General features: G+C 40.3%; 2 protein-coding genes across 2 annotated transcripts in view; one reads left to right on the top strand and one right to left on the bottom strand.

Annotated features, from left to right (window-relative positions):
- GNL3 (G protein nucleolar 3) overlaps positions 1-237 on the bottom strand; it is an 8,465-nt gene extending 8,228 nt beyond the window's left edge. Inside the window, exon 1 of the mRNA XM_005422507.2 lies at positions 210-237. Within this exon, the coding sequence (XP_005422564.1) occupies positions 210-237 (28 nt within the window). The remainder of the gene's footprint in view (positions 1-209) is intronic.
- A 1,712-nt stretch (positions 238-1,949) lies between these two features.
- Positions 1,950-23,004, top strand: part of PBRM1 (polybromo 1) — a 54,116-nt gene continuing 33,061 nt past the window's right edge. Inside the window, 13 exon segments of the mRNA XM_031058151.1 lie at positions 1,950-2,119; positions 3,119-3,274; positions 4,008-4,105; positions 4,661-4,808; positions 6,876-7,016; positions 7,644-7,760; positions 8,166-8,234; positions 8,995-9,093; positions 9,511-9,596; positions 12,074-12,172; positions 13,669-13,760; positions 17,091-17,307; positions 22,802-22,943. Of these exon segments, the coding sequence (XP_030914011.1) occupies positions 2,081-2,119; positions 3,119-3,274; positions 4,008-4,105; positions 4,661-4,808; positions 6,876-7,016; positions 7,644-7,760; positions 8,166-8,234; positions 8,995-9,093; positions 9,511-9,596; positions 12,074-12,172; positions 13,669-13,760; positions 17,091-17,307; positions 22,802-22,943 (1,503 nt within the window). The 5' untranslated portion in view covers positions 1,950-2,080.

Below are 23,004 nucleotides of genomic sequence, written 5' to 3' on the forward strand. Positions count from 1 at the left end.
GGCGGGCCCGGGACACGGTCTTGTCCTCCCGGAGCCGGGAAAGGGCTTCTCTTTGTTTCCTGCCGGGGATAACCCCTCAGCTCCCGAGCAGGGCTCCGCCGCCTCGGGACAATGACACATTCGGTGTCTTTGTTCCTTGTCCCTGTGTGGATAAAACGGTGGCTGTGTTGTCCCTCTCGCTTTTTCCCAGCTTTGCCCTTTTACCGTGCCTGGTCGCTGCCAGCCCCCTCTTCCCATCCCGCGGCAGCTTTTAGTGCGATCGGTAAACGGGGGAGATTCCGGCTGCGTTTCCCTCCCCTGTTCCCTTGGCTAAATTTACCGTGTTTCGTGTTTCTGATGAAACGTGGGAGATCTTGACAGAAACCGTGGTATCTATTGGTTTTTAGCTCTCTGCCTGGAGGCAGAAAATGAACCTATGGGCGCTAGAATGTTTTATTTTAAATGTATGATGTCCGACGTGTGTAAAACCTGTTGGTGTGGGGAGATTGGAGTGGGTGACACTTGCGGTCCTTCTGTACGGCTTTTGGGACAGACAGCCTTCCTTCCCCCGTTGTGTATATCAGTGTACACGTGAATTAGTAATGGCCAAAGCATTTCTTGCTGTGGTTTTGTGACATTTTTATGGCCGGTGAGGGAATTACCGAGGAGATGCTCGAGCTGCTGTTGCACTGGAGGTGCTCATTGATAGCAGTGGAGATTGTTGGTGTGGCTGTTGTGAGCCAGCAGTGCAATTGCAGAAGAAGCTCTGGGAGAGAGGTTATGCAGTAAAACTGTGTTTCTGTGCACAGCTGAGTTCTCTGAGCTTACGAGTGTGGCAGTTTAGGGAGAAGTTTGTGTTTTGGAGCCTCACCTTCAGTGAGTGTTACATCACCAAGTCTCTCACTGAGTGTTTGTGATGTTGTCCAGACTGATCTATGTTTTGCATGGTTATTAGAGGAGAAAAACACGTTTTGGAGGCTGTGTATGAGTGGTGAGGGTACCTTGATCACAGCAGTGTCAGAGTATGGCTGACAGCCTCAGCATTGTGTCCCGGACAGTGGACATGCAGCAGCTGATGTGCAGCCTGCAGGCAGGTGCTGGCTGGGAGGTTCTCCGATCTTTATTTCAGGATGGGACTGGACTGAGTGTACTCTTGGGTTCTTGGTTGAAGCAGAGTTATTGATTCTAGTAGTCCTTCCTGCCTTTCTTCCACAGCCCAGGGCTTGTGTTTCCCAGCATGTGCCTGGTGCAGCCACTCCAGACTGTTCCCCTCAGATGAAAATTGGAGGCAGTACCAAGGCTTGAGGCTGTTGTCAGTTCCCAAAATGAATTGTTTGCTGATAAACCACAGAGCTTCTCTGCATGTCCGTGTTATGAAAATGTCCAGCATGCTGAACAGGAAAAGAACCTCTCTGGGGTTTGATTGAAGGCAGGAGTTGGAAGAACTACAGAGAAGCGAACATTTTGCCATAAAATGGTTCTGTATAAAGAATCAGGCTTAGACACTGCATAGAAATTGAAACTGGTTTTTTAGTATATGGCTGCATATTTATTGCTTACTTCTGAGTGTAAAAATCTACTCTGCAGGGTGTTGGAGGTGCATCATCTGAGAGTTTATTAAGTGTTTGTTGACCTTAAGATTATGTTGTTATAAGCACTTTTCTGCTTTGCATTCTGTAACTTACAGCTTTCTGGTTTGTACTCTCAGGTCAGGTATCACTTCTGTTTACTTTCTGCTCTGCTTGATGAATCATTCTCTAGCAAGTGGCTGTGAAATCTGTAATGCATATTCAGGAACATTAGAGAAATGTATTTTTACTGTGACAATGACAGAAGTGTCTAGCATTCTGTGTACAAAATTACTTTGTAGAGTTTCTGCTGGGCTAAAAAAAGTTGCCTTCTGTTTCTTGCTTTTTTTCTCTGTCACTGTAATTATCCACTTTATTCTTTGATTTTATTCTTTATCTACCTACTCTGAATTTTCTTCCCTCTCTCTTTCCTTTTTCTTGTCTTCCAGTTGTTGCTGTACTAACACCATTACTGGTTTGGCACTCTTAGAGTGTCCCCTTCTCGCAGTATCTGTGCTTGCCCATCAGACACTATGAGGAGATTGGCTTTTCGAGGTGCTGGTTCTACTCTGGTAAATCTGGTAAATTATTGATTGTGTCTCCATCCCTCTGCCTTGGCCATTTGCTTTTCTTTTTCCTAACTGTTAATTATTCCTACCTTGTTCATCTCACGTGTGTGCCTGGAGTTATCTCTGTCTCTAACAAAAATGCTTTAACGCAGTTACATTGTGCTGCCATACCTTGTTAGTCATCTGAGTGCCTCCTGAAAGAAATCTCTGGATTTGGTTGGAAAATGGGAATAGGCTGGGATAGATGCATCTGTTCTGTCCTCAGCCTTTGAGATAGCCCCAAATAAAGATACTTTTCTGATGCTGTCACTGGAAGTTGGGCAAGAGCCAACAACTTGTTCATAAATTACCATAGTTGTTGGATGGTGGTTATTCATTTGTCACTGCTTGTGTTGGTAGATGCAAAACTATGGCCAAAAGAGGAGGGGGCTTTCCCTGCTTCTCCATGGTTGAGCCATTCATCCCACACATAAAGTGGGAGTGGGAGGTCCCATGGTGATCCAGACCTTCTTTTCACTTGAATGTAACACAAGGTATTCTGTGGCCCTTTTCATTTGTAATTTGTTTTGGTTGGTTGTTTTTTTTTTTTTCTTTTCTGGTCTGTTTTTCGCGGTTTTTTAGTTTGACGTGGAATGAAGAGTTTTTACACCAAAACTGAGCATGTGTCTCTGTACAGCTTTTTTGTTGAAAACAGTGGTTCTTGCTTAGTTGCTGTGCATGGGATGGGGTACGAAAATGTAGAGCTTAAGAATATATTCTGTGAAGAGCTGCTAATTTAGTGTGAGCTCGGGGGTTTCTGGCCTTGCTGTCATTGGTGATTATAAAACTGTAGGAGCATTTTGATTTCCCTTTTTTACCGTTTGGAATTTCCACCAAGTCGGAGTTTACAGAAATAGCATTTGGCAAATGTATCATCAGAAGCTTTGCTAGCTCTGTGGGTAGCTCTGAGCAGAGGGTTTGGATGCAATGCCAGGGCTTTAAGAAGGTTTCTGTTCATTATAGAAGAAGTTGGATTCCATGGGTTCCAAGAGGCGAAGAGCTACCTCTCCTTCCAGCAGCGTCAGTGGCGGAGACTTCGACGACGCCCATCACTCCACCAATGTACCAGGCCCAAGCAGGAAGAGAAGGAGACTTTCCAACCTCCCAACTGTAGATCCTGTTAGTACCTTCTTCCTGATGGCACCTTTTTTCTTGGGGATACTGTATCCCTGTGTAGAATGTGCTGGACTGTAAAATTATTGACCATATGTAGAACATGTACACTGGTCCTGAATCGGTTCCTGCCTTGGCTGAGCTGTGTTTAGGACCTTGTTCAGCTTTGGCTTTGGCTTGGTTCTGGCTCACCACTTTCATGTTTTTCTTTGCTGTTTTGTTTTTACTGCTTTTCTCTTTTTGCTGATGATTTTAGCAGACGGAAGGATGTTGGAGAGTGAGCTGAAATCATAATGTGCAGAAGTAGAGAACTTTGTCTGCATAGCAAATGCCGAGGGCTGAGTGGGGAATAGCACAGGCAGTGATTGCTGAAATGTACAATGCCTCTGCTATGCCTTTGCATGAGCAGTCTAATGTTAATTAACTGCAGGGCAGAAGAACCCCTGTTGTTATTGTAGATGCCTGTAACTTGGAGAGAATTGCAGTGAATTAATTTACATGTTGGGTATTTTACTTAGAATTAGTATTGAAATAAAATTCCCTGTGTTCAAAAAATAAATGGAGATCCTGCACACTTGTCAGGTATCTGCTAAAGTGTCAGGTGCTCCAGTTGCTTCGCAGTCCTGCTTTAGGGTGTGCTGTGGATTGGCAGCTTGTCCTTCCCTTTGTAAGCAGACTTTTGTTTGTTACCTCCTTAAATTCTCTCCTTTTTCCTTATTTCATTGTTCTTGCCTTTCAGATTGCTGTCTGCCATGAGCTCTACAACACCATCAGAGATTACAAAGATGAGCAGGGCAGGCTCCTCTGTGAGCTCTTCATCAGGGCGCCCAAGAGAAGGTGAGGCCACAGGTCTGGTTAAACCTTGAACCTGAGATTTAATCAGGGAGAAGTGGAAATTGATAAATACTTCATCAATAATTTGTGAAAAATCTGAGCTACATTTGTCATCATTTCACATCAGTGTTTGGTGTAATTATTCAATGGGATGTGCTTACATTGGTGCTCTTTTTCAGGAAAAAAAAAAAAAGGATACACTGAATTAATTTGTAATACCTGCTTAAAACATCCATGCCTTTGATTGTAAGATATTCTGTATAAGTGGTGGGATGTAATACTAAGGGCACAGCTTTGGAGGGTTAATAGAAGTGACCCTTGAAAATGCAGTAGCTAAGTAAGAGGCTGAATTTTCTCTTAAACTCAGAAAATTGAGGACAGTAGCAGAACATACATGAAGTGAGCTGACTGATAGAGCACTGTCCAGATCTTTTAGCTGTAACAGAAATGTATTGGAACTTTCTTCAGTTTATTTAGTCATAAACATGCACAAGCTTTAGTGCTGGGGTTTGGGTTTTACTGCTTGGAACATGATGCCTGTTTTTGTCATTGCAACAGAAATCAGCCAGATTATTATGAAGTGGTTTCTCAGCCAATTGATTTAATGAAAATCCAACAAAAGCTGAAGATGGAGGAATATGATGATGTGAATGTGCTAACTGCTGATTTCCAGCTTCTCTTTAACAATGCAAAGGCTTACTATAAGGTGAGCAAACTAAAGGCTCAAATCCATTGTAAAAGGAGTAGAGCTGTTCAGATTCTGCCTTGGTTTGGCCAAAACCTCTTCAGTTTAGGCTGAAGTATTATCGGTAAGAGAACAGCACATATTGCAGTTATTTGCATAAATTTCCATAATGTTGACTGTATCTTTCTAAAATGTCCTACTATAACAATTTTTCTGTGGAAAATCATAAAGTAATGTGGGGATGATCTTCATGTAGTTTTCCAGAAGAGGTCAAAAGCAAAAATGGAGATATAAACTGAGAAAAATATTCCTCTGTCAAAGCCTCCTCATTTTACAACACCCTCTGTGTTTACAGCACCCTCTCCACCTTTGAAATGGAGAAAGATTCCTTTTTTTTTTCCTTCTCAGAAGGAGAAGTTTATGCTAACAGCAAGCTTATGATGGGAGTGTTGAATCTTTCTCTTCCATTTGCCACTTAATAAAATGAAAAAAAAGGCACATTGACTGTCATGGTTAGTGATGATAGATGTGAATGTAATGTCTTCAAGACAACCCCCATGGCAATTCCCCCAAACTCTGTGTGTTTTATTACAGATACTAATGGGTTTTATTGCAGTTTGCATAAGGAATTGGGGAAAAGTTGGGTTAATATTGTTTAATGAAAGGCTATGTTAAATCCATAAACCAGTGAAATTGTATGTGCTGAATGAGGTGATACAGCAAATCTAAACCTGCTAATATTGCCATTCACATATCTTTGACTTTGGAGACAATCCAAATGAGTTCCTTCTGAATAACCCAGCTGGGGTAGCCAGGTGACATCCAGAAAGGCAGTGTTTGTTTCACTTGTGTGTGTGTGCAGTAGCTTCTTGAAAACAGTCAGATTTATGGGTTAATGCATTTGCACATTCTGCTTCCAGGAGGAAAAGTACAAAGATTTCCAAATCCATTTTGTACTCCTGGAGCTTTGCAAGGCACTCAGTGTGAAAACCCCAACATTAATGGGTTGGTGGCAGAAGAGAATGATTGGGGTTTTACAGAGTATGTGCTGCCTTTGCCTGTAGAATTGTGGGCTCAAAATTTAACTATGTCATAGAGATCTCACATTAGACTAAAAATAGGTATCCATTATTGCAGGATGAAGGAATGTTGGCATTTCCAGAGAATTATGGAGCTGTGGCACAAAATCTTAACCTCTTCTTCTTTTCACCTTTTACCTTCCCCAGGCAGCTCCATGGCATGGACAAACCAGGGACAATAATTGTCAAGGTCTTTATTCCAGCAGATGTTTTATAGGCAGTGCTCCAGCAGAGCAGCAGCCTTTGGATTTTTTTGTATTCCTGGTCAAGTCTCTCAGTCCTGAACATCTTGCATTAATACAGAAGGAAGCAGATTTGTGGAGCAGGATACCCTTAAAAATCTGCTCTTCATAAGCAACATCTGGTCTAATGTGCTGAGAATATTTAAGCCTAATAAGGCAAGATAAGGAACAGTTCTCATGTTGGTTTCTCATTTGTATTACAAGCTGTCAGAGGTTGAGAGAGTGAAGTAAGAAGAGTGCAATCAGCAGTAATAAGGTGACATTATCAGGTGTACCCAGGTGGTAACATGTTGTCATGTTCTTTGGAATTGCCCAGTTAATGCTGAGTGTAAACCATTGCAGTGCTTTCAAAGATATTTACTGGCATTCTTCTATAGAAGTTAATTTTCAAGTGCCACGCAATGACAGCAGTATTGCCTTAAATCAGATTTCTGGCATACTGAAATTTAATCTGTTTTAAATGCTGGTGGTGTACTTCAACAAAAGCCAGTGATTTCTCCAGATTCATCTAGTTGGTTTGTCCAAGCCTCAACCCAGCTAGTTTTATTGCAAAGTTTTCTGAAAGACTTGGATGCTTTTGAGTGATACAGGTTATATTTTCTAAGGCTTATTGTGATTCTTAACTCCTCTGTCAAAGAACAAATGAAGCAGGAATTTCCCAAGTTTTCTGTTACTCATATTTAATAACTTTCAGCTGATAACTTACAAATTTCCCCCAGATGAGAATGCCCTGAATTTTGACTGGAATGTTTGATTTGTTTTTGCAGCCAGATTCTCCTGAATATAAAGCTGCCTGCAAACTGTGGGAGCTGTATTTGCGCACAAAAAATGAATTTGTTCAGAAAGGTGATGCTGAGGATGACGATGATGATGAGGAAGGACATGACAATCAAGCAAATTCTGAATTAGTAAGTGTGGGCATGACAGCTGCAGAAGGGAGGCTGTAACTGTGGATGTCAGCCAACTCTGAGAGGGTGAAATTCGTTGAGTAAGATTTTCATTGTTAAATTATGTCCCAAAGGGTATTTCTTATGCAAGTTTATTAGTTAATCACTTCACAGCATTGTATGTGTGTTTCACTTTTGCCTTGCAAAAAAAGCTGTGAGGGTTTCTGATATGGGTAAAGCATGGCTCTGGTTTAGTTGGAATAATATGAAGTATGCTTGAGTTCATGCCAACACTGAGGTTTGTTGCAAGCAAGATTCATGTCTAATGACATCAGTTATCAGCCAGTGCCCCATTCAGTCAGTGCAGCTGTTCCTGGAGTGTTATGAGAAGAAATTTGGGCTAATCTGGTTTTTATGATGTTGGGATGCACATTTTCAGTAACTTTGATGTGTGTCTGACAGTCTGCAGTGTAAAGCTGAAATTCGAGGTTTTTAGTGTACCTTTACCTGCATAAACAATATTGTCTTCAAAAGTTGCATCTGTATTTTGTAGCTGATTTTTTCTGCCTTTGAAGTATTCAGCACAACTTGAAGCCCTGCACTCTGGCTGCTGTTGAAACTTTCTGTAATTTTTGTTTCTTACATTAGTCATCTCCAGGTTACCTGAAGGAAATTCTGGAACAGCTTCTTGATGCTATAGCTGTTGCCACAAACCCCTCAGGACGACTCATAAGTGAACTGTTTCAGAAACTTCCTTCTAAAGTGGTGAGTATTTATTAATGTAGGTTGTGTGCTAAGTTGGAAGCCTGGACATTTCTGTAACTGATGTTACAGGCTCTGATGGCCACGCTCAGGGTGCAGCTCTCTGTTTCAGTGGCAAATTCCACCTGTTTGTACTGCTCTGTTTCAGAACAGTGGTGTTCTGTTTTTGTGGTGAAAGTTTTAATCAGCAGAATAAATATTCTGAAAACCATCACCATGGATTTGATTTTCAATCAGAACTGGTCCCTTATGTCAGTTTATTGATGAATTATAATTGCCTTGTATCTGCCTCATTTGAGGCTTACGCTGTTCTTACCTTCAGTTCATCTAATGGCTTGTTCTGTGAGCTGTTAGAACAAAACCTTTGTGACTGCTTATAGTAATACCTAAATTATTTCTGTTTTTCAGCAATATCCAGATTATTATGCAATAATAAAGGAACCCATAGATCTTAAAACCATTGCCCAGAGGATACAGGTATGAACATATTAATGTGTCGGGGTACAGCCTTTTTTAACAGTAAGCATTCCAGAATTGTTAGAAGTCAGGATTTATGGTAGCACGAAAGGCAGTGTGTTTTCCCTCTGCTATTAAAAAACCTGCACACTGTGGTGATTCAATGTTCTGTGCTGGGTTAGTGCTGCAGAAGTTGCTATATGGAAGATCAGGCATTGTGAGCTGTGGAGTGCTGGCTTCAAGCCAGAATATCTCGGGTTCCTTGATGTTTAATGGCTTAAAGCAGTTCCTTGACAAGTGCTGCTCATGTAAAACATTGGAGTACTGAGGCTTGGTTGTGCATTATCATCACCTACTTCTGTTCTAGTGCTATAAATAGATGTTTTGTACTGATGCATTTTTCATCTTACTTCTCCAATAATTTGAAATACTGTTCTGTAATTCTAGCATTTTGTATAGTAGGGATGGGACATAGACTGATTGAACTAGAGAATAAAGTTAAAACAGCATTTTGTCAGAGCTCTTCAAAGTAAAGATAGTATGATCTATTAAGCATTTTTTCAATCTTAGCATTCATGAGCTTTATAAAGACTTAGCATATATGTATGCTACTGTCCTTGATTACTTTTTGCAGATACTTATCTGTTGTCTTTACAAATCAGTTGCTTTTCTATGAACATTCCCTTTATTGAATATGAATTCCTTTGCTTTTCACTATTGGCTTAGTTCTCATGCTGTCTGAAGGTTGCCACTTTAACCAGTTCTGCTTCTTGTTGTATAGAATGGAACTTATAAAAGCATTCATGCCATGGCCAAGGACATAGATCTTCTGGCAAAGAATGCCAAAACCTACAATGAGCCTGGATCCCAAGTATTCAAGGTTAGTTTCAGTTGCTCATAGTGTGATTTGGGTTCAGATTTTCTTGACTACTTTCTGTGCTGGTTGATCCTTAAATAATTCTTGAACATAAGGCTCTCAAGACCCTGATTTCATTTTTTTAATAGCTTTTAGTGGGTTTTTCTTTTTTATATTGCTTTTAGCAGAATTGGGGTGCAACAATGACAAAAAATGAGCCTGAAGCTGCTCAGGTCTTCTATTCAGTTTTTTCAAGCCACTGTAAAAATACTGTGTGGGAGTATTTCAGGCAGACTTTGTTCCATGCTTCATTTCTTGTGCAAAATTGTTTAATATCTAAATGTAAAAACACCTTAATTTTTGTTTTAGATAGCTGGATATATCTGATTACAATATTGTTCTCTTTCAACATTAAACAAAAAAAAATCTTTTCATTGACAGGATGCAAATGCAATTAAAAAGATATTTAATATGAAAAAGGCTGAGATTGAGCACAGTGAGTTGGCCAAGTCAAGTCTCCGAATGAGGTACTGCAAATAGACTTCTTTCTATAATCTCATATGAAAACCTCTATTGACATTCCTTTAATTGTGCTGTGGAGAGTATAGTGGGAAATAATGGCTTGAAAACTTAGATTAGTGTTGTTTTATAAGTTGTACATTGGTTAAAATAGTTTTTGAAAGAAAGCTTTTTTCATTGAAATACGTCTACGGTGAAATATTTTTGTGATGTACTTGATTATGAAAAATACTGTCCGTGGATGTTTAATAAGTTATGGCCAACTTCCACCACATGTTTATAAGTTAATAACAGAAAATGAATAGTGAGGAACAAGATGCTTTGTTTTGTTGAAAAGTGCTGGATATTCTTGAACCTTGTTAGGAACTGAAACCAAAGGGCTCACAGTTAGGGGCAGAAACATAGGAACAGAACCTTGGACAAAAGATACTTAGAGGGAAATCCACTCATGTTTGAAAAACAATTTTAGCTATGAAGAGAGGCACAGGAACCTGAAGATCCAGATTTATTAATCAGTGCAGCAGAGATTTGGCCCTGAATATGCAGGTATAAAACACTTGATGAAAGTTGACAGCTCTATTTGTTTCATGGGGTGATTTTACTTAGGAAACAGCATTTTCTTCCTGTGAAAATCCATAGTGTACAGAGAAGTGATGCAGTCATTATAAATGTTTCTTAAGTGAAATGCAATTAAATTTCTTCTCATAAAAACATTTTATTTATGAGCAACACTCAAGAGTAGGCTTAGATATTATTTGCCAATGTGAGCTGTGTTTGAAAACTTACAAGGTGGAATCTCTTTATCTGTTGGAGCTGTTTACTGGTATTTGGTGCTGGGAAAACACTGTTGGCATTTCCTGCCAAGGTTTGTATGGTACAACTGGAAACACTGTCACTGCCTTACTTAACTGAAAGGCAGTTTAATTTTTTCTGTGTATATGGTGTCAGTATTAGAAGTGTTGCCTAGAATTATTGTGTGAAAGAAGTGGAAGTTGAATTTTACTGCTTGATGTTTTGAGAAGTGTTTTTTTTGATTGGTTTGTTCAGCATTAGCATCCTTCCCATGGTTGGGTGAGTCATTGTTGGAGCATATAAAAATAAAAAGCAGAAATACTCTTTAAGGAGTAATTCCTGACACATAGGTGAATAATTCTCCTTCATAAAAGTATGTGTAGTGCCAGAAGATTTGGATTCCACAGACACTGAACATCCATATGTATTTGCTTTGCAGTAACTAGAATTACACAGAAGCACAGAGGTTTTCTGTTTAAATTGTGATTGTATTTTATTTTTCTCACTGTGTTGGCCATTGGTGAAGCTCAGCATGTCAGGGTGTGTGTCATATTTATTTCTGAGGCTCAATGGTTTTTCTTTAAAATCTGATTGTATAAGAAGGGATGACAGATAAATCACACTGATATTTGTTAGCTGAATTCCTCTCTTGCACTGCCAACCCATTTCCACTTCTTAGCTGCCTTATTCTAGATGTTCCTCTTGTGTATTGTGTTCTCAACAGACCTTCAAATCCTGAAGTAATCTATCAGAATCATTGACAGCTCCCTTCTTTGTTTCTCTGACTTGGGGGCAAAAAATAATGCCTGAAGGAGGCTACAGTAATACTGGGCTGAATGCAGAAAAAATTGGGATAAGAGAAGTGTCATGAAAACCAAACCTTTCACCTGCTCTTGTGTATTTCACTGGCTGCTTTTTCTGTTGAACCATTCTTTTGTTGTTGTTGTTTGTTTCTTTCTCAAGAATCTGCTTCACAGAATCATTATTTTTATTTAAATTCCTAAATGTTTAATTGTCTTAAAGGGGAGTTCTTTACCTATTGCTGATTTGGGTAAAACTCCCTCATCAGTTCACTTCAAGTGCATTTTCTATATTTTTCTTCTGAATTTGCATCTGTTGTTCTTTGTCATTTATGGCTCAAACTCAAATCATCATAATGCTACCAACCTAAGCTTTATATGTTGCCCCTGTGTCAAAAATCATGGTTTTTATTGCAGAGCCCATTGTCTCCTTTGCCATCCTAAACTGCTCTTTGTGGGTGCATTTAACTGTCCTCCCTTAAAGTGACAAAATTGAATTGTTTGATAATGTGCTCTGTCAGCCAACCTGACAGTGACTTTAAGTGTTGATAAAACATGACTGGACCTGTATGATTGGCTTTATCTGGATGCTAAGGAACATTTTGTTGGCTGCTTTCACTGCTATTTAGGCTGAGCTGTGTGTACAGCTATCAATGCTTGAGCTGAATGTTACTTTCCTCTGACTTTATAAACAACATCCACATAAATGCTGGAGCACTGAAAGGATCTCACTAATCTTTCAGCTTCCAAACATCTGTCTCTGAACTTTTTGGCTGATCTATCAAAGTGATTCTGTAAAAAACTTTTTTTTCTTGCTGCATCTTTTCATGGGTTTAAGGTGGGCCTGTTTTTTTTCCTCCCCCCTTTCCTTGGCTTGCCTCTCCTGCCTTAAGGACTGCATCAAATTTGGCTGCTTCCAAGCTGACAGGTCCTTCCTCACAGGGTAAAGGCAGTGTTGGGGATGAGAGAAATTCTTCTAACAAATATTATCGGTAAGTAAATTGTGCCCTTGGAGGAAAAGCTGGGTGCTCATCCTATGGAAATGCTAAACTTTGTTTGATTTTTCTTCCTCATACCTGCTGTGCTGCTGGGCTTTGGATTAGGATGAGATTAATGCTGATAAGACACTGATAGTGTGGTTATTGCTGACTGGGGAGTGTGTGCAGTCCATACTGGCAGTGCTCCATGGGGGTGCCTACAGCAGCTGACACTGCAGCACAGGGATAAAACCACCTGGGCTGCTCAGCTGTGCCTGGATGCTGCTGCTCAGGCACAGAGCCTGGTTGTGAAGATGCCTCATGTAGGTGCTCAAGGGCTGGGCCACTGAACAGCAGCACAGCAGCCAGGCTGGCTCAGGGTGCTGAGCCTGGAGTGCCCTTGTGGATCTGCACTGCCAGTGGGAAGGTGAATTACAGCTCCAGGGGCCTTTGGGAGGAGGTGCTACAAGTGGATGTACTCATGATCCAGGTGTGGTATTGCAATAAAAATGGCCCAGGTCAATGAAGCCTTTTTGGTGAAAAGAGGGAAAGCACAGCAAGGACAGAAGCAGAAGTGGCTTCATCAGGCAGCAGCCCAACACCAGCACTGCTGCCCTGCAGGACTGCAGGGACAGATGGAAGCCAAAGTCATGGACTAAAGGAGCTCAGTGGATGTTTTAGAGGGATGGCCCACACACTAGAGAAATGGTATCTGTGTGTTTGTATCACAAGGCAGAAAAGGATGTGTAGGAGAGTGCAGGGCCCAGGCATGCCCTCAGCCCATCTGCTTTTTCCCAGTCTTCACTTGGCTCCTGCAGGACATGGCTGAGCCCATTTCTGGAGCTGCCTATAGAGCTGATCTTGTAAAAAGGCAGAGAATGTCAGGCATAGCTTATATAGTGTGGTATGAATGCTGTGCCCCAGGTTTGGGACAAAAGAGAGGGATGCTGAAGAAGTCCAGGTGAGACTGTAGCCAGTGTGGATGCCAGTTTAATCCACCTAAGCATAGGAGGCTGCTTCATGTGCAGGCACTGTGTGTGCTGAAATTGCCAAGGGTGGGGATGAGGGAATGGGAGATAGAATATACAGTGTGTTGAATTCTTTCCTGTAGACAAATCCCAATAAAACAGGATCAAAAAACAAAGTTATTAATTGGGAGAGACTTCTTATCATTCCCCTTCTCTTACAATGAATCAACTACTCAAGTATACAAAACTGGATAGAAGGCAGTAGGCTGGACCTCAGTTTTCTGACTGTGTTGGATGGACCAGCTCATAAAATAGAGGCAGACTCATGGCTTGGTAAGAATTTCTTCAGTTAAAAGCTCTGACCTTCTTTACTCAAAGCAGTGTTCCTGCTAATGGAATCATGACTTGTTTGCTCACACACTCTGGGTGACTGTTAATGGTTAATGTGATAACCTTTTCCTTTTTTTTTTTTTTTTTTGTTTTAATTTTCTCCTTTTTTTTATTTTTAATTTTTAAAATTCCTTTACTTTTTCTCTTTCATAGTAACAAAAGATCAGCCCAAGGGGATCGTTTATCAGCAATAACCATGGCACTGCAATATGGATCAGAGAGCGATGAGGATGCAGCTTTGGCTGGTAGGAGCTGAAATGCAGTTTCTCTAATTCCTTTCATTAAAATGTTCACAATGACCAAATCTGTAAAGCTCCTGATAAACTCAGATACATTTATTTCAAAAATATTTTGTACTCAGCGTGTAATTCCTTTTGACTCTTACAGCTAGTGAGATAGGGTGTAGGCCAAACTTGCTGGCATACTTTGAATTTTCTGTGTGTTTTCAAGTACATTTACTCAAGCTTTAGGGAGCTGTTTGTTGGTTTTATTCCTTTTAAAATGGAACAGAAGAGGAAATACTGGAGAAGACATTGGCTGCTCCATGCAGCAAAAGAGATTGGTAGTGCTGGAATTGTTTCTTTGTTTAATTTTTTTGTTTACATTTTTTCTTCATTGATGTTGAAAGATGCACCTGTTCAATATGTATTATTGGGGCATTTATTTCTTACCTGGTAATTGAGCTGTACTCTGCACAGTTTTCTAGTGGATGGGTATGTAGAATTTTTTGGATTTTAGGTCTTGCTGTAAGCAAAAGCATTTTGATTCCTGGTTAGCTCAGAGTTCAGTTACTGCTTCAGAGCAGTTTCTGGGAGGTGTGGGGAGTATTTATTAGCTGGGTTTTGCTTGTTTTATAATTGTTATTTTTTTCAAGTTGCAGTGCTGTAAAAACATGTAGCTTTTTATGTTTTAGTGATTTAAATTCTTGCACTGATTGAACCATTTTCAGATGCCACCTTTGCTATGGATATTATTGTAATTTTTTTAAAGACCTCTTTCTGTCTGCGAGGCTTTTGTCTTGCTGCTGTTGAAACTCTCCTAAGAGGCAATGTTAAGTTTTTTAGCAGACCTGTCCCCCCCCAAGATTTTCTGTGCTTCCATGTACTACTTGGACAGCCCTGTTCTACCAGTCTCTGAGTGACAAGGGCTTTTCTTTAAACCAAGTGATATTTTTATTAATTGTTCTGCTGCCTCATTTTTTTTTCATTCCTCTAATGCTTGTTAAAATAAATGAGAACAGGGCTGCATGACTGAACATTAATAGAACTCTCTCCTTCAAACAGAGAGCTGAATCTTTATGAGCTTCTTTGGTTGTAGCTGTTGCCTAAGCAATGAACAATATCAGTTTCCAACTGAGGGTTTATCCTGACAGCTGCAGATGGTGTTTGGTGTGGTGGAGCTTGTAGAACATTTCCAGCCCCAGTGTAGAAGGTTGTGAGCAGCTTCAGCAGCTCCCTTGCTCCTCATTACAAGTCTACAGAGGCAGGCATAGGTGGTCATTATGTATTACTTGCATGTATTTAATTTTGTAAACAAGGGTGTTTTGTTTTTACTGTCTCATTTAGAGATGGTTTAAGACTGGATGCTGCTTTTGGTTTTACTGGCAAGTATCTTCAGTTAGACATGGAGCTTTCATTGTTGTTTGGGTGCTTTGTGGTATCTGCAAACTGTAGTTGTGGTAACAGCACAAAAGGGCAATAAATGTCTGTCCCTCTCCTCTGCCAGTGCTTGCTGGGATATGGGTCCTGTTGCTACTGCACATTAAAGAAAGTACAGTCTTACATCAGATTGTTTGCTCTATAAGTACAAAAATATTATTATTGCAAAAATAAGAATTTTTGTGTCTTCTGGTCTGAGTAATACATTCTTCTTTGGCTCTTAATAGAGCAGGTTTCATATTAGGAGATCAGAATAATTTTCTAGATATATTATGTTTACACATCACTTTTAAAGAACATGCACATCATAATAAAAATGTAGCTGTATATTTATTTTTGTATATTTATAGCTATAAAGTATGTAAAAATAGTTATATTAAATATTTATAAATATAATGTATATATATTTATTCATAGCTGCATATTATGTAAATATAAATTACAGTAAAACTATAATACATAAATGCTTTATTTTAGTACATTTTAAAATAATTAATTAATATCTGATTTACTTAGATTTATTTTTAGGGAATGCCTACTTTCAACACAAAGAAAGTACATTTCTTATTAAGGATGTTGAGCTATTTTGTTGCTGGCTCACACAGCAGAGAACAGCAAATGCTTGGCTAGTGCCTTTGTGTTTTCTCTTTCTTAGAAACAAGCTATTCTGCTTTTTCAGTTTGTTTCTTACTTTTGGGGGAGTACTCAGAAGTGAACAATTTGAGTAAACAGACCAAACTGTTTAGTAAACTGAACCATAATCTGTTTGTGAAACTTCACCTGATTTCAGTGATAGCTCCAGTGGTTTGTTTCTACCTGAGTTACTCTCTCCAGCTCCTGCTTTGCTGGCTGTGATGTAGTAGATGCTGGGTCATTAAGTGATGCTGATTGGCATCATTAGGATAATTTTGGGTGTCTCCCCAAATCAGTCATGCACATCTTCATTGCATGTTTGCCCATCTGCTGATGCCTGGTTGTGTTTTAGCTTTGGTTCTGACCCTGACAGGTCCCACACAGTGGTGTAGATCTGGTGTCAGGCTGCAGAGCAGCAGTGACAGCACTGTGTTGTTACAGTCTGAGTGTCCCCTGGCTTTGTCACCATTTCTGTGTGGCTTCACTGAAGGTGGATAGAGAGCTTGAAGCTGTGGCAGCCTTCTCTGAGCAGTAATGGAAATGCCAGCTGGAAACCTGGTGTTAGAGAGCTGTGTAGCTGAGTGACTCAGTGTGTCATCTGCCAGACTCAGAGGGCAAAAGGGGTGAATAATTTAACTCTGGCATGTGCAAAGCCATGTAGATTTTATGTTATGTCTGTCTGCAAGGTACGAAGTGCACTGTTCATGTGACTTAGAAGTGTAGAAGGATTGGCCGTTTATTGCCAATAATAAACACAGGTCCCATCCTGTGTTTCCAGTACCAGTGTTTTCTCCTTCCTGTTGTGTTTCTGTTATTCATGTAATGTTTCTCCTAATTTTATCTGCAGTAAGTGTTAGCTCTTCATAGCGTTTCTTTCATTCATCCTAATCCTGAAACAAGATAACCAGAAAAGTTTGCTATGAAATTTTTAAATACTTACTATGAATTTTGTAGGCTTGTTGTATAATCACTGTAAAACATTTATTTCTTCTTCATTTGTTGTATATATTAGAGGAGCATCATCAGGCTTTAGTGTCAATTTTTTTCTGCTAAGCTTCACAATTTTGTATTGAGCTGTGATTAATATTGTCTGAAGGATTGCAATAAAGTGCTTTTTTTTTGTCAGCTTGAGGCTCATTAGGTGTGTGTTGTGTCATTTTCTGAGGTGTGAATCTGACTGCCAGAGAGGGCTTTCCTTTCCTTCTGCTTTAGACCTTTATCCACCAAACCACCCACTCTGAGTTGTCCTGCTGAGTTTCCTGTTTTTCTTTTCTCTCTGTGCAGCTGCTGCTCGTTATGAAGAGGGAGAGTCTGAAGCTGAGAGCATCACCTCCTTCATGGACACCTCCAATCCTCTGTACCAGCTTTATGACACAGTGAGAAGTTGCCGTAATAACCAGGGCCAGCTCATCTCTGAACCCTTTTTCCACTTGCCCTCCAAGAAAAAGTATCCTGATTATTATCAGCAAATTAAAACACCCATTTCATTGCAGCAGATCAGGTAAGAGAACAGAATGCAAATTACATGTGGTGTGAAACTATTCAAGGGTTTCTTTTATTCCCAGCATCTTCTCTTTTGGTCAAGCTGTTGGTACCTAATGCAGTGTTTGCACCATCTCTCCTCTGCATCTGATTGCGGCTTGTTTCAGCTCAGTCTTTAGATCATCTGTGGTACATGGCTGCTGTTTGGTTTATTTTTCATTGAATTTCATTTGTAATGTGCCTGAAAATTGCCATATGAATAATTCTGAAGGCTAGGTGTGCAGCAGAGATGAAAGGTTTTGCAGAACTCCATTTTTCTTTTTCCCTGACCTGATGGCTTGATTACCTCTTACTGCCATATTCTTTTAAGTTAAAAGTCTTCAGTGTGAATTGTAGGAAGATGGTTGCAATTACAATCCTCCTGTCTAGGTCACTGTGTAACTGTGGAGAATAATTATTTTCATGATGATGTAGCTGGTCTGGACTGAAGGCAGCATTTATAAATGTGTGAGCCATGAAAGGTCTGTGAGCTGCCAGAGTGCAGTTGTCAGATTAAAGACCTGAGTGAAGTGAGCAGTGTCTTTCTTTGGTGGCTCAAGATAAGCCAGTGTGATGGGTGTGAGCAGGTCCTGGGAGCATTAATAGGCTTTAATGATGCTGCCCAGTGGCCACTGGGGCTCCAGGGCCTGCCCAAGCCACACCCTGGCAGTACCTACAGTCCTTCAGCCCCGGTGAGGGAGCCCTGCCCCCTCCCACTGCTCATCCCTCTGTAATCCACTCTGATGCACAGGTCTTTACATTTTAGCTGTACCATAATACAATGTCAGACTTGATGGAATTGTTGAATGAGCAGGGTTGTTGTTAAATCAGAAGTTAACAAAGCTGGTTTTTGGTTTTTTATCTTGTCTGAGGGTGTTTTGCATGTGCTGGGGAATAAAAGCTGCCACACTGGTTGTCTCTCCCATCAGTGGCTTTAAAGCATTTTTTCTTATGTCTTAGTACAGCTGTAATAGTGGCAAAGAAGGTGTCTTGCCTTGAATAAAGCACAATATGTACTTGATGAAAAAAAAAAAAACAAACAGTGAAATTAGGAATAATCATTGGCAGTTTGTGCCTGGATCTACCTAAAAGTACCGGCTCAAATTATATATAAACAGATTTGTTTGGGAGACATTTTCTATTAAAAATACCCTTGATATCAGTTATAGAACAAATGATTTGCCATAGAGAGGCAGCTGCATTTCTGCTTTCCTTACAGTGTAGGCAGGTTGCATCTGGCTGTGTGAGCAGCACAGAAATTCCATACCAGTGTATGAAGAACTGTAGAAAAAAGTAACTTGACTTACTGTCTGGGGAGCTTAGAAAATAAAAAAAAAGAACAGCCAGCCTTTTTAGAAATAGTGTTTGAGGCTCACAAATTAAAGTACAATGTTTGTAGAATCTAATTTCCTGCAAATTCTGAAATTCAGCTGTCTTTTAAATTACCTTGTAATCTTCACTTCTTCAAAGGCCTTTAAGTCATGCATATGTACTCTTAATTAATGGGCTTTAGGGAAAACTGAAGCATCATGGCTTTGCTGATACTGCTAATGTGTCTTTGGTATTCAGAGCTGCCACTCATTAGGGTTGGAGATTGTTTATGGGGTTTTGGGTGTTTGGTTTTCTGTGGGGTTTTTTCCCTTCTTTTCTTGTAGTGGTGGTTTGGGGATTTTTTTTTTTTTTTGAGATGTACATAAATAGAGCATATCTTCTGTTCCCAGGTGGGGACAGAAAAGTTCAGTGTCCCAGTGGAAAGCTGAAGGAGGTGGAGTGAAGCCTGCCATTCCTGTTTCGTGTCTATTGGGCTCTGGCATCTGGCTGCTCGGCTGTCCTGCCGGAGTGAGCTGTGAAATGTGTGGCTGTTGCAAATTTTACAGCTAGTCATGTATTTCAGAGGGGTTTGTGTGTGCTAAAAGCAGGAAAAGTCTTTAAAATAATTCATGATTTCCAGAGGGAGTGTGTGAGTGTGTTTTGGTTTAATGAGATGTTACCTGTCCCAGCCTCTCAGTCACTTTGAGTGTTCTGAACCTCAGTCATTTGAGCTGAGTGCTGATCCTGAGCTGTTCCTGGCTGTGGGAGGTAATCATGCTGATGGCTTTTAGTTGTCTCCTGATTTCCTCCTGCCTTGCTGCTCCCAGATCACAGAACAGCTGAGTTGGAAGGGAAACCATCCTGCCCAAGCCCTGTGGCAGGGTCACCCAGAGCCTCGTGTCCAGACTGTGTCCAGTCAGGTTTTGGTGGTCTCCACAGATGGAGACTCCACATCCTGCCAGGGCACCCAGTGCCAGTGTTTGACCACCCTCACAGTGAAAACCATTTGTGTTCAGCTGAAATTTCCTGTGTTCCCCTTTGTTCCATTCACCTCTTGGCCAGTCAGTGACACAGCTGAGGTGACCCTGGCTGTCCCTTCATTCCCTCCCAGCAGATGTTGAGCACATTGATGAGAATTCCCTGCCTCAAAGGAGGCAAAGCTCAGAGCTGGAGAACAAGAAAATCCTATTTAAAAAGAAAGGCATGATGCTGTCAAGGCTATGGCTTTGACATGTGTTGAAAGTGCCTAATGCAAAGTTGACGTTGCTGGGGAAGAGTCATTCTGTTAATTACAAATAACCACAGGAGCAGTCAGGAGAAGATGCAGAATGAGTTCAGTTCCCAAGTGCACAAGTGCTAGATCCTGGCAGGCTTACAAGAACACTGTTCCTTATTAAATTTTACAGTGTTGGGAAGTATCATCCCCTAGGCAAGTGGGTCAGGCTTTTTTATCCCAGAGGAGGAAGGTGTGCCAGGGAATTCCCTGGCAGCAGCTCTCTCTGAAACACATGTGGGAGTACAGGCACTGAAATTGGTACCTTCACAACACACCCTGGTCTCTTGTGCTCCTGGGGCTGCAGCTGAGGTTTAAAACTCTGTGGGGATCAGGTGTCTAACACACTTGGCTTTGTGTGATAGCTACTTTTTGGGGAATTCAAATCAATTTTTCTTAATGAGTGTGATCCTTTTTGGACAATGCTCTGTGACACAAGAATTTAAATTTTGCATTTATGTGATGTGTTGGGATTCTCTTGAACTTTTTGGTGGCTCTTGGTAGTTTTGGATTGGGTATAAATGGTTTGAGTGGAGCTTATAGTAAATGTCATCACCTGGTCAAGGATATTTTGCCATATAACTTAATCAGTTTTAGCAATATGGCGAATCAAAAAGTGGAACTGATTTTGAAGTATAAGAGACTGGTGCCTGGGCTAAAGTTTGAAGGGTTTATAGAGAAACACTTCTGTGTTTTTGTTTGCTTGATTCATAAAGCTAATGAGTCAATTGGGAAGAGAAAATGATGGCTCTTAATATTTTGAATATACTGTAAATTTTCACGTTATTGAGATTTAGGACTTCTTTCATTCTTTTTGTCACTTAATATAACTTATTATTTGGTGAATATTGTATATTTTTGAAATCTTCAGTTTGTGTAACCAGTTTTCTGACCTTAGGAAGTACTTTCAGTGCATGTTGTATGTTTATAGAATCGCAGGTTCAAGTAAAGAAGTTTGCCAATATATTTTAGAAGAAGACTGTCATCTTCACTAGGACATTTGTCAAATGCATCTCTTGATCCCACTCATTCTGTGTTAGTGGGTTGTTTTTTCCTGAAGAGGCAGGACTAGCACTTCACAATTTCTGAATAAAAGAAAATAAGTTGCATAACTGATCTTATCCTGGTGTTTGAATATTTTTCAGTAGGGAAGTTTTAGGCTGTTTGTCTAATAAATGGATTTTTTGGTTATATGGAAAGAGTATATCTCACCTTCAGTACTTGGAGATATTCCACCTGGATGCACTGATGAGTTTGCAGTAGACATTTTAGGGAGCTGAGTGCCCACTTACAGTATTTTTTAATTAATATTCTGATTTCAACCAAATTAAATGTCATGTCAGTGTTGTTTTGGGCTTAGTGGTCTTATGAAACTGTAGCCTTACTTTTAAACTTTTTTTTTCTTCATTTTGCAAAGGTCATTTTGTTTAAAAGGAAATTCTTTCTAATTTTACTCATGCCTTCAGTACTGTTATATCCCTGTCAGTAATTTTCACAGAAATTTCTCTTAGTTTCTAGTATATGATTTGTGTTGTCTTGGCAGTGGCTTTCTGCAGAGCCATGAGTTTGGTTAGTTTCAGCCCCACTTTGTGAAATAAACTGTTGTTTATAAAATCCTTTCTTCCCAAGATTGGTGAGATGGCTTGTTAAAAATTTATTGTGAAAAGCTGCACTTCATCCTCTAAATCCAGAGAAGTCATGATGCTTGAGTTCTGCTGAGTTTGAGTGTAATTAAATCTGTTCAAAGTACTTATGTAAATAACCTACCTAATTAATCATCCTATTGTTTGCTGACAGCAGCACAGAGAATGGCAGGAGAGGAATTTCTTTACAGGCTAGAACAGGATCACTTCTGTGCCTGTACATTTTTCATTCGTCATGTCCCTGGTTGGAAGTTATCACTTTCCAAACCATTCAGTCCGAGTCTGGGTTTTTACTTTTACTTCAGGCCTTTGATGAGCAGCTGTGAATGTAAATTGTTTGCTTAAAATCAGATGGCCTGCACCTTGGTTGTTAGGTAGTGGATAAGCAAATGGTGGCAGAAGCAAGCTTGGGGCTGAAAGGTTTTGTATTAAATTTATTTCATGGTAGTGATGATGCTCCATCAAGCAGGGACACATTCAGCCAGGTGCTGCAGAAGCCAGGCTGGGTGTAAAGGTGGTATGTGCCTGCTGAATGTGCAGGCAGGAGGAGGAGGATGTTCTGCTGCAGCTCTGACAGGCCTTGGGGCTTGTGTTGCTGCAGATCAATATTTTCTGTGTGTGTTATGAAGTACTGGAAGGTTTAAAAAAGGTGGCTAGAACTTCCAGCATTGTGCAAGAAAACACATTCAGTTAAGCATTAACTCATGTTGATTCATGTGTTGAGCATGTGAAAAATGACTTTGTTGTTGTTGTTGCTCCTCTTGTGACTTTTGTCAGGTGAAGTGCACTTTGCTGTATCACCAGTCCACAAACAGGGTTTCTTTAAGGGAAGGCACAGATTGGAGGGTTTAACATGAGAGGTGCTGGGTGCTTTTGGCTCTCACTGAAGATGAGTGGAATTGATGGAGGGATGGCAGTGCTTGGGGCTGTGCAGAGCTGGCCTGGCCTGAGGTCGGGGCTCAGGGGCCCTGCAGCCTGTTCTGCTGCCTCACCTGTAACATCTCACCTCAGTATGACAACAGGACTTCAGGCTCCACAGCTTCCAAAATACTGAAACTATTCTTTGAGGAGATGCATTTCCCTAATGTAGTTACATGTGGAAGATGTTCCTAGAGAATCAAAAAGTAAATCCCATTTCTGTAGTTAGAGCTCTTTGACTATTGCTTTGTCATGAAAATGAGGATATTAAAGAACTGTTTTGCACTGTGTAACTAGTGAAATAGCTGACTAGTATTTCTCTTTTGCAGAACCAAGCTGAAGAACCATGAGTATGAAACTTTAGATCAGTTGGAGGCTGATCTGAATTTGATGTTTGAAAATGCCAAGCGCTACAATGTCCCCAATTCTGCCATCTATAAAAGGGTGCTGAAAATGCAGCAGGTTATGCAGGTATGTGGAGGAGAGCAAGCAAAGGGATATAACTTCACATGTGAATTTATTTCCCTAAAGG

Source organism: Geospiza fortis, unplaced genomic scaffold (genome assembly GCF_000277835.1).
Source record: "Geospiza fortis unplaced genomic scaffold, GeoFor_1.0 scaffold78, whole genome shotgun sequence".
In the NCBI taxonomy this organism is placed as follows: Eukaryota; Metazoa; Chordata; class Aves; order Passeriformes; family Thraupidae; genus Geospiza; species Geospiza fortis.